The sequence below is a fragment of the Onychomys torridus genome, chromosome 3 (genome assembly GCF_903995425.1).
Source record: "Onychomys torridus chromosome 3, mOncTor1.1, whole genome shotgun sequence".
NCBI classification, from domain to species: Eukaryota; Metazoa; Chordata; class Mammalia; order Rodentia; family Cricetidae; genus Onychomys; species Onychomys torridus.
In genome coordinates this window covers 40,691,432-40,710,486 of record NC_050445.1, presented here as the reverse complement: position 1 = coordinate 40,710,486, position 19,055 = coordinate 40,691,432, and the positions used below count along the sequence as shown (strand labels likewise).

The following is a 19,055-nucleotide window of genomic DNA, read 5'->3' as shown; positions in this document are numbered from 1 at the left end:
GCAGAACAAGGGAATCCCCAGGGCCAGCCAGTCTAGCCAATCAGTGGAGTGCAGGTTCTATAATACCTCGTCTCAGAGAATGAGAGTGACTATGTCCACTACTGGCCTCCACATGAACATATTCAGTAGCCACACACAATCTAGTGTTCATAAATGTAAGGCAGTCAGAGAAATTTTAATTTCCAGTAATGACCAAACAGCCTTGTTCCTGATTGTGCCTATTGGGTAATATACTTGGCCTGCTGCTGGAGCTAGCTAGCTAGATTCTGGAATCCAAAGGCTTGACTGGATTCAGGTTTGGATTCTGACTACTGATTGATGAGTATTCTGAGTTTCCAAAACTGGTAATAAAGTAACACAGTGATGGCCAGAGAAATGGTTCAGCTAGGAAATGTATTTGCCATCCAGCCCAAGGAGCTGAGTTCAATCCCAGGGGCCTACGCGGTAAAAGGAGGAAGACAAGGTGTCCTCATCTCCACATGTGCACTGTGGCACACACTCCCCTTTCCCATCACAACAGATACATGTAATAAGACGATGCACAAGGCTAGGTCTGCACAGGCTTGTCCCTTCATGTTTGCTGGGCACTGGCAGAAATGTTTAGGAATGTCTCACCAATAAGTATACTCCCAAATGTGATTTTTGTTAACGTGGCAGGTGAAGTATCTTATTTCCATTCCCTATTATGAGCAAGTATGAGGAGCTTTTCATATGGTTAAGTGGGCTATGCAGATTTTTAAAACCTAAATGGAACCGTGAACTCAGTCAGTAAAGGCACAGTGCTCAAGCCTAACCTGAGTGTGGTGTCTAGAAACCACATATAGGTGGAGGGAGAGAACAGACTCCACAAAATCACTCTGATCTCCACATGTACACAGTGACACGTATGCCCCCACATCATACATACACAATAAAGTTTAAAAAAATAAAAAACAAGCCTGGAGATGTAAACTCAGCTATAGGATGTGTGCCTTCCATGGGAGGCCTTGCGCGCTGTCTCTAGCACTACCAACAGTTAAGTCAGTAAGGAAACAACCAGGTTTGGAACACACATATTCCTAGAACTCTAGGACAACAAGGCAAGACAAGATCAAAGCCATTCCGAGGCCAGTGAGACCCTGTCTCAAGATAGAAACCTTCATCCTTCACTTCCTACTAACACTTTAGTTAACTCTTTCCTACCCTTTTGGTCTTAGGACTCCACCAAAGATATTGTATTTGGTTGTTAAATTTTCACTTCTTAGGTCTGTGAGGTTCTGTCATTATTTCAAGACAGGGTTTCACTGTGTAGCCCTGGCTGTCCTGGAGCTCACTGTGTAGACCAGGCTAGTCAGATCCACCTGCCTTTGCCTCCCAAGTGCTGGCATTAAAGGCGTGTGCCACTACTGCCCAGCCTATGAGGTTTTGATATTGATGTTTTTTTTTTTAAAAGATTTATTTATTTATTATGTGTACAGAAGAGGGTGTCAGATCTCATTACAGATGGTTGTGAGCCACCATGTGGGTGCTGGGAATTGAACTCAGGACCTCTGGAAAATCAGCCAGTGCTCTTAACCTCTGAGCCATCTCTCCAGCCCCTGATATTGGTGGTTTTAAGTAGAGGGCCACAGAAATGTCCCTCCTCTGGCCTCCATGATGTGTGTGCCTCCGCTCCCATGCACATATATCATACACACTAATATGTCTACTATCTTTTTAGCTATGGCAATGATTTCACAGGTGTATCACGTCAAAGGTGATTGAACTAAGCTTATGTACATATCTGTATGTGAGCACAGTGCACTCCCAGCTTATGTGCACGTCTATATGAAGTAATTGAGCACAGTGCACATGTCTATATGACGTGAGTAAGCACAGGTCACTCCCAGTTTATGTGCACATGTCTACATGATGTGAGTGAGCACAGGGCACTCCCAGCTTGTGTGCACATGTCTATATGACGTGAGTGAGCACAGGGCACTCCCAGCTTATGTGCACATGTCTATATGATGTGAGTGAGCACAGGGCACTCCCAGCTTATGTGCACATGTCTATATGACGTGAGTGAGCACAGGGCACTCCCAGCTTATGTGCACATGTCTATATGATGTGAGTGAGCACAGTGCACTCCCAGCTTATATGCACATGTCTATATGACATGAGTGAGCACAGGGCACTCCCAGCTTATGTGCACATGTCTATATGATGTGAGTGAGCACAGTGCACTCCCAGCTTATGTGCAGATGTCTACATGAAGTGAGCACAGTGCACTCCCAGCTTATGTGCACATGTCTATATGACGTGAGTGAGCACAGGGCACTCCCACTGAGGCTGCATGGAAGGAGAGACACAGCAGGAGGAACTTCAGACAGGAAGACTCAGCAATCCCTCCAAGGGCCTGACTCCAGGGCAGGCCCTGCCCTTTCCACTCTGCTCAGACGCCTAGTAGGCTCCAGGATGGCTGACGAACGAATGCAGGTGGAGTAGCCAGAGCCATTCTGAAGCAATGAGGTAGTGAATGGAAATAGAAACAAAGACTGGTAAAATTTTAAAAATTGTTTTTATTTTTTTGTCTTTTTTTTTTCCTTTTTTTTTTTTTCTTTTCCTTTTTGGTGCTGTTGATTTATTCTTGAGATGGCTACACCACAGGACAGAACTGTGCCCTTGTAATCTAAGGCAATGCAAGACCACATCCCTCACTGAGATCTGTTCTGAGTTTCCCACTTCAGCCTCAGGTCCCAAGAAGTCAATTAATTGTCACACTTTTTATTAAACACAGGTAGTCCCGTAAATACATTTCCTCCATCCCCTCTTTTTTGTCTCTTGCCCCCTATGTCTGTGGGTGAATAATTCACAAAGAAAAAGAAAGATTTAATACACATTGTGTCCTCTCCACCCGGCCGAGTTTGGTTTTTCTCCCCCAGGCTGAAGACGAGTGTGAACTGGATCGGACTCAACACGTTCAGGGTTGGGTTGGGCGCTCGTGAACAGCAACTGCAGCCCTGGCTAGTTCTGACCAGCATCCCTGACCATGATGGACTGTCTGGACTCCTCTAAGGGTGGACAGCTGGGGTGTGCCTGTGTTCCTTCTGCTCACCTGTGTTTAGGGAAGGAGAACAGAGGAGAGATGGCCGACTCTTTCCTTGCAATTGTGGCTACATTACTCATTGGAATCCCATACTTCCCTGGGTAACAGGCCTGTCTCACAGGAAGCTCTCTCCTCCTGTCCGGGTGTGCACTCATGCTGGGAGGTGTCTATCGTGTGTGGGGTCGCCTGCTACCAGGTGAATGTTACACTTCTGCTTTGTCTCAGCTTTCCTCTATTGGTTTTTTTTTTTTTTTTTTTTCCTTTTTAAAATTTCCTTAAATTATTTTTCCTTTTACAAAGAAGTTCACCAGGAAACTAGTTCCCTCCCACCAGGCCGGACAGGCTGCAGCCATCTTTAAAGACCATGCTGTCTCTCCCTCACACCCCACACAGGGACTCCTCAGGATGCCTCAGGAGGTTGAAGTTTCTCCCTGTCTGGCGGCAGTGAAGGCCCCTCTGCCACACCGGAGGTTTCTGATTGTGGGACACAGTCTGGGTTGTTTTCTTCCTGTCTTCTAATAAAAAAAGACATTCCTGACAAAAGAGAAGAGACAATTGGTAGCTGGGCTCCAGAAGACAGTGAGCAGGTTGAAACCTAGCCATGAGGCTGTGGTAATGCACTTGCTCAGGCACTCACCGTGGACTCTGTTCTAGAACTCCGGTTATCAAGCAAGCAAAACCAAAGCTTGGCCTTCTCCAACTTGCAGTTAATTTCAAGGCAACATCAACTTCCCTAAAACTCCTGTGCTGAGCTGCAGACACTAAGGATGATGGAAAGGTTGGGAGGGGCCAACAGAATTGAGCCTTCCATGCTAAATCCCCAGAAAAGCTCTACTTTAGTCTGTTAAATATCGGGTTTTCATGTAAGATTTAGTTCTGAAAGAGCTTTGTTTACTAACAATGGTTTAAACTCTATAGAAAGAGTGCGGAAGAGATGCATCATCTATTACAATGACTAAAACAGAAAGTGAGGAATCCGGCACCAGACTCCTACCCCTGAATTCCGCCTTTCCTCGCTTCTAACACACCCCAGCATTGAACAGATTGTTACCCACCTCTGACTTTCCATTTTCTTCTACATTCAACACACAGGAATGGTAGCTGACACTCAGGCTTGATGAGCATGAGCTCTGGACTTCTACAGCTGCCTACAAGCAACCCTTGAGGTGTCAGTGCTAGCTCTCAGACACATGCAAATCCGACCGCCTCAGGTGAGGCTAATACTCATCTAACAAGCGACCTTTAGATAATTTTGGGTATGGTAAGACACTACTAAACATCACCTTGACCTACTAATGCATTCATTACAAAAACAACCAGTAAGTGCCACAGATTCAGAATATTGCCCACTGGGTGGGTCAGTAAGCGCTCCTACAGCGTCAAAGAGAGCTGCCTTCTTTATCCAGCCAACAAACTGGTAAACCAATCCCCACCTAGCCATTCCTTTCCTTAGCTGAGCTCTCTAGCCTCAGAATCAGAAGGGACACACCTACAGAAAGCTGACCATCAGAAGGCATCTAGAGGGACTTCTGCTTTCCTGCGCCTCCCTGGCATTTCAATCATAGAGAAGGTAAGAACCAGCTGCTCACACATTAATTCTGGCAAGTCTGCCTTAGAAGACTGGTGCCAGGAATTATGGTCACCATTGTTCTCAGTAAAGTAGCAGAGGTTCCAAAGTAATGTCTTATTGTTATACACACTTATCAGGCTAGAAGAAGCTATGAGGGAAGATATTTTTCTGGTGCATTCTGCAACAGTTACCCTCTATGGAGTGGAAAATAGTATCCAGACACACGGATGATCTGCCTGCCCTGGCCCAAGACAGTCAAGGTCCTGGACATCCCAGCTGCTGAGACAGTTGAACACTAAGTTCTTGGTTTGAGCCATGAGCCTTACACATAGACCCATTCTCAAGCCTCCCCGCCAGCCCAGAAAGAATTAGAAGCATATCAACTCACCTGGACGACAGGCACAGTGCAGGAGTGTGAGCGTGAGCTATCGAAACAACCTGGTGAAGTCTCGCAAGGCCCAGCAAACTTGCTTACATTCCTCGGCACTGGAAGAGAGAAGGTGGGTGGGTGGCGTCTGACTGAAGGCCTAAGAGCTAACACACTGAGGAGAAGTAGGGGCTGAGACACACTGAAGAGGTTCCAACTCTGCCAGAACTGACTTCCACTGACTCATGCCTGACACCTTCCTGGAACTCGGGGAAAATGAACACCATTATAAGCTTGGTGGCTCTCAAGCAATGGACTTGAGGCAAACTTTAGGGCTCATTCCTAGTTCTTGTGTCTTGGGCAAGACACCAGTCTTTGCCTTAGTCTCCTCATCTATTATCTACTTCGTGTTACTCAAGAGGATCAAATCCATTCATCTAAATAAACCATTTATGACAAAGGAAGTTTCTATGACAATACTTGAAGCTCTCGACCAAGTACAAGGAACCCAGGAGTCCTCAAAGGAAGAGAGCCAGCAGGTTCCCACAAGGCCGGGGCACCTGAACTCTATGATTCTCCTTCAAAGACAGACTCTGTAGACATGGCCTTGTCTGGTAACTAGCACTAACAGCCACTGACTGCTAGTGAACAGGGTGCGTAGGATCTCCTCTCAGGAGGGTAAGGAGAAAGGAAAGGGTTAACACATGTGGAAAAGGAGAAGGACGAACGGAACTTGGTTCTCAGAAAACTGAGATGCCCCAGTGTGATGGAAGCCCAATGCTCATCTGACTCTTCCCTGAGGCAAATTTCCTTCTTCTGTATCCTCCCAACAGCTTTTCTAACTGGGCCAGGGGCTGAGGTAAAGCAAGAGAAAGGAAGCATTTCTTAACACATTCTCCTAATGCCCTCTCCTGACCAAGAAACTCAGGCACAGGAACAGAGCACAACTCAAGGGGACTTGCCATCCTGTGCTGGTTAACTAGCAGATGGGTAACTGTTTAGAGCTAGCAATCAAAAAGGTATCAAATACCCATCTACAGACTCCCCCACCAAGTATAAAGGTCTAAAATAACGATGAAAACATTGATTCAGACTCCAGGAGTTGACAGCAGAGTATCTCGGAAATGTTCTTCTAGTTTGTCTCCACTGTAAACATGTAATGGATGAATAATACCATCTGGCATAGTGGGTATTGAACCCAGGGTCTTGTGCATGCTGGGCAAGCATCCCACCACTGAGCTATACACCTAGCACTTCTGCTGACTTCACAAGCTTTGCTAACAACATTACACTTTCTGTCTATTTAAAAATAAACAACACAGCCGGGCGGTGGTGGCACACACCTATAATCCCAGTACTCAGGAGACAGAGGCAGGTGGATCTCTGTGAGTTCGAGGCCAGCCTGGGCTACAGAGCTAGTCCAGGACAGGCTCCAAAGCAACAGAGAAACCCTGTCTCGAAAAACAAAAAACAAAAACCAACCAAACAAAAAAGCCCAACACATGCTAAGGAAGCAGTCAAGCACATGCAAGCTCACGTCGTTTGTGTTCTCGATGTCAGGAGGGAGGGAAGTAGCTTACAAGAGGCTGCTGTGTGGTGTGCTATTACAAACAACTAGGAGAGAGGGTACACAAGCATCCCCAAAATGCTGGAGACTCAAGATTCTTTTACTGTCCCAGTATCCTGTATGTTTAAAAATTTACCCATTTTCAATTGAGCTCTTTCAGTTTAACCTAGCTGGAGGAATACCTCTATCTCTAGCCTCTTTTTTGAGAGTGAGAAAAAGAGCATTGAAATTAAAGTGCTGAGCATGGTGGTGCATGCCCTTGTGAGGCAGAGACAGGAGGATCTCTCTGAGTTCCAGACTAGCCTGGTCTACATAGTAAGTCCTAGGCCAGTCTCAAAAAACCAAACCTGGGCTGGAGGGATGGCTCAGAGGTGAAGAACACTGACTGGTCTTCCAGAGGACCTGAGTTCAATTCCCAGCAACCACATGGTGGCTCACAACCATCTGTAATGAGCTCTAGTGCCTCTTCTGGCCTGCAGTCATACATGCTGTATACATAATAAATAAATAAATCTGTAAAACAAACAAACAAACAAACAAACAAAAAACCCAAACCAACCAACCAAACCCCAAACAAACAAATAAGGTTCAAACACAAGAGAACTGTGGTGAGGGCTGGGGATTTAGCTCAGTGGTAGAACGCTTGCCTAGCAAGCACAAGGCCCTGAGTTCGATCCTCAGCTCAAAAACAAACAAACAAAAAACCCAAACGAACAGAAAAAAAGAGAACTGTGGTGAATGGCAAAGTAAGTGTGATGATGTAAGACTGCCCCCATAGGCTCATGTATTTCAATGCTTAGTTACCAGTGAGTAGAACTGTTTGAAAGGATTAGAAGGATTAGGAGGCATGGCTTTGTTGGAGGAAGTGTGTCACTGAGGTTTCAAAAGCCTATGGCAGGCCCAGGCTCTCTCTCCCTACTGCCTGTGGATGAGGGTGTAAAGCTCTTAGCCCTAGGGCCATGCCTGCCTGTGTACTGCCATGCTCCCAGTGGTGATTTGAATAAGAATACTCCCCATAGGCTCATATTTTTGAATGCTTAGTCACCAGGGAGTGTGGCACCATTTAAAAGGATGAGGAGGATAAGAAGGTGAGAGCTTGTTGGAGGAAGTGTGTCACTGGGGGTGGGCATTGAGGTTTCAAAAGCCCATGCCAATCCCAGAGCCTGTCTGTCTCTGCTTAAGAACTAGGATGCAGAACTCTAAGCTACTTCTCCAGCACCATGTCTGCCTACATGCTACCATGTTCCCCACCAAGATGATCATGGACTAACCTCTGAAACTGTGAGCAAGCCCACAATTAAATGTTTTACTTTATAAGAACTGTCTTGATTATGGTGTCTCTTCACAGTAAAAACAGTGACTAAGACAGAAGTTGGTACCAGGGATTGGGGGATTGCTGCATTAGGTCTGACCATGCTGTTTGTTGAAGGAATATGGAAGACTTTGGAACTTGGGACAAGAAAACTGGTTGGACACTTTAAGCATGGGCTATCATGGTATGTCCCAAGAGGTAGGGACCCAAAATGATAATGGACCAACCCTCTGAAACTGTAAGCAAGCTCACAATTAAATGCTTTTTTATGAGTTCCCTTGGTCACAGTGTCTCTTCGCAGCCATAGAACACAACTGAGACAGTAAGGATGGCATAGGTCTCCAATCAGCTGCATTTCCGTCCCCAATTCTGTCAGTGACTGACCTGGGTGGTAAGAGCTCCAACTAACTGTGAACTAAAATGGCCTTGGTGGGTAAGCCCACAAGAAATGATCAAAAAGCTCAATGAAGAGATAAAACAAAAATACCCCCCCCCAAACAAAAATTATAAAGCTCCTTAAATGTTAACACTACTTTCTTACCTTGGTTCTTATGGCATTGACTAGTTTCTGCTCTCTGATTTTATTTTCCAACTCCTACTACTTTTCAAGGTTCCATTTTCTATATTCTAATCCCATAATTCCAAGTCTTCTCTCAAATATGTTTGTGGCCACTATTTCTCAAGCTGCATAACCCTACGCATGTGCTGAGAAATTCTATCTGGTGCCTTGGTAGATAATGACAACCTGACCAGTGAGACACCTCATCTGGTGTCTAATTCCAATGCCAACACTTCCATGTTCAGCACGTTTTAGCTATAAGAGTGTCATGCATGGTAAGATGTCATGTTAGGCAGGTAACTTAGATGGAGAAATGGGAAATAATGGCATGATTTATTTTAGTCTTCATCAATTTGAGCTAGTGATAGCTTATCACACGTTTTTTAGAAAAAAACTGTATTCTAGGTTGATAAAGCTCAGCTTCCTTCAATTTGACCAACTAAGAAAACTGGAGAAGTAATTACCATTTGAAAAGCAGGCTGGGACTTGCTACAGTGAAGCTGAACCAGTTCACCCTCCCTGCTAGGACAGCAAACAAAACAGCATGTTGAGGCAAGAATTAGAGGACCTTAAAACCAAAAGGGAGACTGAGTCATGCACAGGTTCAAGGGTAACACACACAAGAGAATTACTAAGAGAAGGTAAGCAATCTCAAACCCCTTTTTAGCTCAACAATACACCTACACACACACCTACATACACACACACACACATACACACACACACACACACACACACAATCTGCCACAGCCTGCTCTGGGAGCTGTAGAACTTGTTTGGCCATGAAGGTCAAGGCTGCTTGGTTCAGCTGCCTTCTCACTGAGTAAGGATCAAGGGTACAGTTATTCATGATATTGCTTTACTTAGAGCCTTTTCCCTTGCCCCTCTCTTGAATCAGAATGATGTCTGTGACCTTGATTTCAGACTTACTCATTATTCTAGCCATCATATATTAGCCCCATCAAGAGCATATGGGCCTGTGGAGACATATTCCAGAATGTGTGGGTGGCTGTTGTAATGTTGGCAAGAGACATGCCCCAGCTAGTTTTGCAAATAGGCAATGACATTCTGGCAGTTTCTTTTCCAAACAAAATGGAGTTAAACTTCACAGATCATCTATAATGTATGGGAGCTTTGGGATTCCATTTGGCATCTCTCAATAACCTTATAGGGTAGAACTAATTTTATTTAAAGAGAAATTAACTGAAATTGAAATAACAGCATAATGATAAAATTTAAACCAACAGTCTCTGGAGGATTTCCCTAGGCTCCCATCTGCCTCACAGAAATTAGAGCCAACAGATCTTGTTTTCTGTTGACCAGCAAGATGGAGCAGAGAAAAAGAAGCAGTGAGAAGCAGTTTTCTCCTGAGACCGCATGCACATGAAATACCACCCATACTATAAAGCACAATGAAAGGAAATTGAATCATTCTGTAAGATCACCCCAGTCTATATATGCTTACCTGGTACAGGGGATTCCCCACTTTGGAGAAATATATCACAAAAGCCAGTTATTGTGCTAATTTTCAGCCATGCATATCAGTTGATACAAAATTAAAATACCAGTTAGTTCTATAGCATGACCTTTAGTCACTTAATAAGCTACAAAATAACAGCCCTCTCTTTCTCTCTCCAACTTTTAGCTAAGACAAAATCTCACATTATAGTACAGGGTGACCTAAAACTATATAGCCCAGGTACGCCTTGAACTTATAGTGACCCTCTGCTCCAGTGCCCCCCCCCATCCCCTTTTGAGACAGTCTCATATAGTTCAGGTTGGCCCTGAACTCCTTATGTGGCTGAGGACACCTTCCCAGTACTTCACCTTCCCAGTGCTAGGATTACAGACATAAGCCACCACTCCCACCTCAGAGACTTAATTCTGTTAAGTTATCACATCAGTAACATCCAAGGAAGTCTATTGAGTAAGTAAGTAACCATCAAAACTGCAACATTAATACAGAAACAAAGACTTCTACAATTCACATGGAATCTCAAGTACTCCAAATGCCCAAAACACTTTCTAAAAAAGATTTATTTATTTATTTATTATGTATACAGTGTTCTGCCTGCATGTACGCCTGCACACCAGAAGAGGGCATCATTGCAGATGGTTGTGAGCCACCACATGGTAGCTGGGAATTGAACTCAGAACCTTTGGAAGAGCAGCCAGTGCTCTTAACTGTTCAGCTATCTCTCCAGGCCCCAAAACACTCTTGAAAAGGGACAACAAAATTGGAGGTCTCATAATTCTTGGTTTCAAAAATTTATGATATTGTCACAGTAATCAAAATAGCATGATACTGGTATAAAGCCAGACATACGGATCAATGAAATAGAGAGCCTAGAAGCAAACCCTCATGTATATGGTCAAATATTTCTTGACAAAGGTTCTAAGACCATTAAAAGAGAAAGAATAGTCATTTGAATAAATGTTGTAAAGAAAACTAAATAGTTACTTGCAAAAGAAAGATATCCCCTAACATTATATAAAATAAACAGGCTAAATGAAGGGAGGAGAGAGGGAGAGGTGGGAAGGAGGGAAGGATGATAGATATCGTATTGTAATTCTTCATAGAAAACCTAGAGGACTTTTTATTATGCTGGATCTGGTGACGCTTGGCTAGGGTAAGAAGACAAGAAACAAAAACACAAGCCACATGTACTACCCTGGCTCTCCGCTTAGCACTATAAAAGTGAGGACCAGAACAAGCGAGTCTGAACTGGACAGCAAAGGACACGGTCACCAACGGCAGTAAGCTCCAGCCAGCCAATACTGCGCAGTAGGACCTTGTCGCAAAACACCAAACCCAGCCACAAAAAGGGTCATGGAACTTAGAGACCTTTTTTGTTTTTTAAAGATAGAGATATCCAATAAGTAAATGAAATAATATCTCATACTAGGCTTAAATTGCTAAAGCAGCTGCTATTAAGAGCTGGGAGACCACAGAGAAAGAGAAACTCTGTCTTCAAAAACCAAAATCAACAAAATAAATAAACAAACAAATAAACAAAAAATAAAAAGCCCACAATAAAGCATTTTGCCAGGTGGTGGTGGCACATGTCTTTAATCCCAGCACTCCAGAGGCAGAGACAGGAGGTTTCTTGAGTTCCAGACCAGCCTAGGCTACAGAGTGAGTTCCAGGATAGCCAGGGATACAAAGAGAAATCTTGTCTCAAAAAATAAAACCAAAAATTCCCGAAACCAACCAAACAAAACAGCTTGGAGTAGAGGGAGAGGAAACTGTAATTATATTATTATGTGAGGGCGGAGAAAATCTATTTTCAATAAAAGGAAAAAAAAAACCTTGGGGGGAGGGGAACCACTCTGCTATTCAGAACACTGCATCAGTCTATTTAAAAAACAAAACAAAAAAAACAAAAAAAAAAACACCTTGAAGTCCACTAGCATCCCCCTTACCAAAAAGGTTGACAAGGATGTGGAGAAATTGAAATGCTGTACAAATCCAGAGGAAATATAAATGATGAAGCTACTCTGGAAAATAATGTAGTGGCTGTTCAAAAACGTTTTTGCCCTTTCTTACTTTTAAAAACAATTACAATAGAGTTTCCATAGTCTAGCAAATTCACTGCTGGGTGTAACTCCAAAAGGAATAAAAGCAGGGTCTCAAAGAGTATTTGCCTATCCATGTTTTTAATTTTATGTTTTATGAACAAATGGCTATTTATTTATTTATTTTGGTTTTTCGAGACAGGGTTTCTCTGTGTAGCTTTGGAGCCTGTCCTGGAACTCACTCTGTAGCCCAGGCTGGCCTCGAACTCAGAGATCCGCCTGGCTCTGCCTCCCGAGTGCTGGGATTAAAGGCGCGTGCCACCACCGCCCGGCTTAATTTTATGTTTTAAAACGATTTATTTTTCCAGTTGGGCATGATGTCTCATGCCTTTAATAGCACAGGCAGAGGCAGGTAGATTTCTTGAGTTCCAGGGCATCCAAGAGCTACACAGAGAAATCCTGCTCGAAAAACAAAACTAGATCTATTTTTAGTGTGTGTGTGTGTGTGTGTGTGTGTGTGTGTGTGTACACCCAGAAGCCAGAAGAGGGCGCTGGTTCCCTTGGGGTGAGAGTTACAGGCAGTTTTAAGCTGCACAACACAGATGTTGGAAACTGAATTTGGGTCCTCTACAAGAGTAGCAAGTACTCTTAACTGCTGAGCAATCTTTCTAGCCCCTAAATTTATCTTTAATTTATTTACTTAGTTTGTAGGTATGTGTGGTTAGAGGACAATTTGCCTAGAGTTAGTTCTCTCTTTCTACCATGTAGGTCCCTGGGACTGAAGTGAGATTGCTGGGCCCAGAAGCAAGTCAATTTTGTTGTTTTTTGAGTGAGGGCTCACTATGTAGTCCTGGCTGGCTTGGAACTTGCTATGTAGGTCAGGCTGTCCTCAAACTCACAGAGATCCTCCTGTTTCTGACTTGTGAATGCTGGGATTAAAGGTTTGTATCACCACACTGGGCTCACACATTCATGTTTTAGGAACCATGTGTAACAATAACATCCATGTTTATAGCAATGTTATTTATGATTCACAGCCGACAAGAAAAGAAGCAACTTTAAATGTGCACTAACAGAAAAATAAATAAAATGGGGCATATGCATTCATAATGGCTAATGCTGACTGTTAACTTGACAAGTTCTAGAATCACCTGAGACAAACAAATCTCTGGGCATGTGTTTGAAGGAGTTTCTAAGTTGACTTAACTAAAGCTGGAAAACCAACTCTCGATGTGGCTGAATATAGGGAAACCAGCTAAATGTCAGCACTCATCTCTTCCCCTCTCTGACTGCAAATGAAACCTACCTAGCCTTGTTAAGCTCCTGTCCCATAACTCCTGTGCCAGCTCCTCCAGAGCTCTAATTATAGGGGTTTGTAAGCTGCCTACGATGGAGCTAGGATCTGCACTTGCTCTACAAGAGCAGCCATCTCCCCAGCCTTTGAAGTACACAGGTGCTCTTATCCTGATACCCTCCTGTCTGTCTCTGCTTCCCGGCCACCATATGATGAGCAACTTCGATCTTCAATTCAATGTCCTTCAGACATGATGTCCCTTTCTCATCACATCAAAAGTAAAATAAAGTCGTGTGTCACCTTGCCTGGCTTGTACAATCGTCTTATCTATTACATGTACTTCTTTTTCAGTGACTATTCACTAATGCAGACATACGATAAACTGTTTAACCATTCTCTATTGATGGATAATTACTATATTTCCAGGATTTTTTTTTCTTCTTCTGATATTACCAACCTTACTACAACACTCATTCTTTGGCTTACACATCATCACACAAGTATATGAATAAAAGCCTGTACTTAACATTTAGACAAATTCTAAAGTTTCTACCTATCAGTTACAAAATTCAAACTGAGTTACTGCCATGAATGCTATGTAGAGACCATAATGTCTCACAAAGACTGTGATTCAGGGTTACATTTAGAAAACAACACTGGCCAGGCGGTGGTGGCCCACAGCTTTAATCCCAGCACTCGGGAGGCAGAGGCAGGCGGATCTTTGTGAGTTCGAGGCCAGCCTGGTCTACAGAGCAAGATCCAGAAAGGCGCAAAGCTACACAGAGAAACCCTGTCTCGGAAACCCCCCCCCCCAAAAAAAAAAAACACTGTATTTTTTTTCCCTTGAGATTTTAATACTGAAAAACTGAAAACCACCCATTTCCTAGTAAGACCAATAAAAGATGAGTATACTTTAATGTCTATATGTGACTATATCAAAGATGTTTGTTCACATTTGATAAAGATCCACATTACATTTAAATTAAGATATAATGCACATTGTAAATGGCTCATGAGCCTAATGCATCTCAGAAACATTTTGTTTCATTTGCACAGTATTAAAACTTTAAAATTTCAAAAGAATTTGGGCACTGTGCTAGTTCTAAAGTAATCGGCCCCCATGAGCTCACAGGGAGGGCACAATTAGGAGGTGTGGCCTTGTTGGAGTAGGTGTGGTCTTAGTAGAGAAGTATGTCACTGTGGAGGTGAGCTTTGAGGTCCCAAGCCATGCCCAGAGTCTCAGTTCCCTTCCTGCTGCCTTTCGATTAAGATGTAGAGTTTTCCAGCAGTATGTCTTCCTACACAAAGTCATACTCTCAGCTGCCATGCTCCCTGCCATAATGGAGAACCTCTGTACTGTAAGCCACCCCAATTAAATATTTTCCTTTATAAGAGTTGCCATGGGGCTGGAGAGATGGCTCAGAGGTTAAGAGCACCGACTGCTCTTCCAGAGGTCCTGAGTTCAATTCCCAGCACCCACATGGTGGCTCACAGCCATCTGTAATGAGATCTGGTGCCCTCTTCTGGCCTGCAGGGATACATGCAAAAGAACACTGTACACATAATAAACAAACAAATTAATTAACAAACAAATACATAAAACAAAAATAAAAAAATAAAGAGTTGCCATGGTCATGGTGTCTCTTCACAGCAATAGAAACCCTAACTAAGACAGGCACAATAGTTGATTAACTCTTAATGTTTCATAGACAAAAATGCTTCCTTGTTCATACATGGATCTGTGTTCTTTACCATTAAATATCAAATATTAAGAGAACTAAGGATTTGAACAGCAAAGATAGATCTCCTCAAGGTTAGCTAGTTACGTGTAAGTGACAAACATACACAGCACGATGTTGCCACCCAATGACTTTCTATGCCAACTGGTGGAATGGAAATCGAAGCAGTGATTTTTCTACGTAACACTGGCAGCCACTGCCTCTCTCATAAAGCCCGGCACCTCTCACCTTGTGACTTGCTTGTGGAAATCTGTAAGTTGTTTGTGTGTCACTGTGACAGCTCCCACAGTCGTCTCCTTTGGCAAACCTTTCAAGGAATTCTCTAGCCACCGACAGAAAGTCTGTATAGAGAAATTGGATACGAATTTTAAAAGGAGGTAAAATTACCTACTAGGCACCTTACAGATACTAACTGACCCCAGAGGAATTCTCTTGAGTCAGGCCAAACAAGATTAGCAAAATATTATCTTAGACCTTCAGACACTCTGGGTGATGAACTCTGCAAAATCAGGCCTAGCTTCTCTCAGAGGGTCAGAGGTCAACCATACCTTGCAAGAGAAGTCTCTTCTGGATGAGACTCTTGGTCTGTTCCTATCATTAACATATTTATTTAAAAAATAATTACTGGGTACCAGAAAACTCTTGAAAGACCAAAAACAACTCAAAATAAACATCAGAAAGACCAAGGAGAATATCCAGTGAGAAAAGGTGCTGCTAGCATGTTCCTGTGGTCTAACTTTGGGAAGACAGGAAGCAGCTTAGAAAAGAGCAAACCAGCTGGGTGGTGGTGGCGGCGGCGCACGCCTTCAATCCCAACACTCGGGAGGCAGAGCCAGGCGGATCTCTGTGAGTTCGAGGCCAGCCTGGTCTCCAAAGTGAGTTCCAGGAAAGCTACACAGGGAAACCCTGTCTCAAAAAACAAAAAACAAAACAAAACAAAAAGAACAAAACCAAATGATGAAGAAATGAAGAACACTTATGGATGTTATACATAAGCAAGGTATAATTAGAAATATTGATGATGACTGTCCCACAACAGCTTACATTTTTTATTTTATTTTATTGTATGTGTATGGATGGGTGAGTATACTGCCTGCATACATGTTATGTACCACATAGTGCAGTGCCTGTGGAAGCCAGAAGAGGGTGTAAGATCTCCTGGAACTGGAATTGCAGATGGTTGTGAGCAGATGTAGGTGGTGGGAATCAACAACCAGTGCTCTTAACTGCTGAGCCATCTCTCCAGCCCATACTGTGAGGCATAAATAGCAAGGCCAGGCCAGGTATAGACACACATGCCTTTAATACAGAAGGACTGAGAATTTCTGGCCAGCCTGGGTTCCATAAGGAATTCCAGACTAGCTTAGGCTATATAGTCAGATCCTCTCTTAAGAAAAATAAAAAATATGTTAATCATCAACAAGACACACAGACACACACTACATATACCCTTCTCTACACATGCACTCACACTGTCTCTTTTTTCTCTGTTTCTGTGACATGGACTAAACATGAATCCATGGTTGACCTGAAATTCACTATGTAACTGGGCTTGCCTCAGACCTGTGGTGATCCTCCAGTCTCTAGCTCCCAAGGGCTGAGATTAGCTGGGATTACAGTATGTGCCATTATGTACCTGTATTTTTACTTATTTATTTTTATTTTTTCTGGAGCTGAGGGCTGGCTCCAGGGCTGTGCCCTTGCTAGGCAAGCTCTCTACCACTGAGCTAAATCCCCAACCCCATACCCCATACCTGTATTTTTAAAGCAATGGAGCAGATAGAAAAATAAGGAATTTAAAAATAAGGAATTTAGAATTCTGCAAATAAGTTTTCCTTTACAAGTTTTCATAATGGTACCCATGGTCTAAATGGAACTCCTACTCTAGGTATCTATATACATATTTTTTGTTAATAGTATGAAATGTGATACTTAATTAGGAATATGCTACTACTATGTAATTAACTAAATCTAAGTTCCTTAAACCATGTGCTTTAAAAGTCCCTTTAAACATGATTACACTGGTAGTGATAAAACAAAAACACTTCATATTCATTCTCTCTCTCTCTCTCTCTCTCTCTCTCTCTCTCTCTCTCTCTCTCTCTCTCTCATGTATGCATGCCCCTATTTCTTGGGAAAAGAGTCATGGATGTTTGATTTCTGGGTCAGGTGATACAGAAACCATGTCAGAAAGCATACATATAATGCATATAATATGGATTGAGAATCAAGATTTTAAAGTCATCCTTCCCAGAAATTAAATTCATTCAGTTTCCTTGTAATGTCTACCTCTGGACATATGCACTAAACAAATAACAATGGAAGCTACAGTACCATCATGCATCTTTATTATTATTTATTTATTTACTGGTTCTGGAAGGCAGTTCATTTTAAGTCCTACTATGTATTTTCCTCTATTAACATTAAAAACTAGAAATCATATTTTTCAAACTAATTTACAGGCTATTACTCTCAAAGTTCTGACATGGTAGCTGGAGAGAGGACTCTGGTTAAGAGACTATGGTTTGGTTCCCAGTACTCACATGACAACTCACAACTGTCTGTTAGTCTAGTTCCAAGGGAATCAATGCCCTCTTCTGGCCCCTACAGGTACCAGGCACCTGTGTTGTAAACATACGTACATGCAGGCATTCACACACACATAAAATAAAAATAAACCAAACATTTTTTATAGAGTAGGTAAAGCATCATTTATGACTGTATGGCTGGTACTGAAATTACTTGAGGAATCGAGGGTCATCTGACTACAGCATCTGTCACCCCACTAAGCATGAGGGTTGACATATCCAAGGGCAGGGGTATAGACAAGTAGTATACTACATCCTTAGCGTGTGTGAGCAGCCCCTCCACTATTTTTTTTTTTTTAATAATCAAATGGAAAAAGGACCTGGTCCAACAGATCTAAAGGGGGAAATCAATCCAGGTGTATACAATGTGGTTTACTTCTAATACTTGTATCCTTACAAATTTTATCACAAAAACTAACATAGTCCAGTATAGAGTCCAGAGTGATTGTACACTTCTTATATATTTGCTATATACAGTTGAAGATTATTTAAGTATCTCTCACAAATGAACAGATTTTCACGGACTTGACACAAGTCAATGGATCCAAAGCTTAGCAGCCACTTCTGGTGACATACATTATAAACCTCATGGAAGTGACACAAACATACTTTCAAGAAGCCAGTAAGGAATCACTGGCTTTCTATGGCCCTTTACTTTCAAATTAAGTTTAGCAGTGTACCTCAATTTGGTTCCAAGGACATATATAATCCAGCTGGTTCAAACTTAGGGCCAGTTTCAAGGAACCAAAGCTTGTTAGTTTTGGGGACTATGAGAACAGGCACCTGACGAAAGACCTTACCGGCCTGTCAACCTGCATGATCTCCCAGAGCACTTCAGCGACGTCTGGTAAGGTATAGGGAGGGAGGCAGAAGCAGCACGTGTGGAGCAACTGGCTGACAAGCTGCTGGCCAAGCTGGTTCATCACCTGTCCAATCAGTTCCTTCCGCAATTCAAAATCTTCTTCATGCTGTAAGAAAACAGGAACACAGACTAGAACAAGGATCACTTCAGACTATTCTGTACAGCATACAGCACTTAACACAGATATCAGAGATCTAGAAGTTAGTAACTTGGTCAGTGAATGATCCCCTGTGGTAGAAGTCAACTAAAATAAATCAAGTACACAAACAGGAAAGACAGAAAAAAGTCATGAAGCAGAAAAAGTATGTTTATACTCACATCATTTGCTACTCCTGTGTGGATGAGGTCTCGTAGGAACCTCATGACACTACAATTGGCATCTCGATGGTCCAAGGTGGTAGACGCAATGGCCCACTGTAAGATCGGGATGACTACTTGGCTCCTCAGTAAGGTGACAGGGCTACGCTGAATAAATCTGATATATGAGAAGTTAGGTATTAAGAATAAGATTAGGACACAAAAACAGCCAAGATAAAGGATAAAAAGCGTGGAAAACAGCAAAGGCCACCGGCTACTAGAACCTATAGGGAAGGAGGGTTAAAAGAGGGTACAGA

General features: G+C 42.8%; 1 protein-coding gene across 3 annotated transcripts in view; it reads right to left on the bottom strand.

Annotated features, from left to right (window-relative positions):
- Positions 1 to 2,725: 2,725 nt before the first annotated feature.
- The window catches only part of Tnpo3 (transportin 3), a 79,824-nt gene continuing 63,494 nt past the window's right edge, over positions 2,726 to 19,055 (bottom strand). For all 3 annotated transcript variants that reach the window (XM_036180215.1, XM_036180213.1, XM_036180214.1), the window contains 5 exons: positions 18,760 to 18,916; positions 18,380 to 18,547; positions 15,220 to 15,332; positions 5,026 to 5,123; positions 2,726 to 3,601 (listed from right to left, as the gene is read on the bottom strand). In XM_036180215.1, the coding sequence (XP_036036108.1) occupies positions 5,063 to 5,123; positions 15,220 to 15,332; positions 18,380 to 18,547; positions 18,760 to 18,916 (499 nt within the window). In that variant the 3' untranslated portion in view covers positions 2,726 to 3,601; positions 5,026 to 5,062. The remainder of the gene's footprint in view (positions 3,602 to 5,025; positions 5,124 to 15,219; positions 15,333 to 18,379; positions 18,548 to 18,759; positions 18,917 to 19,055) is intronic.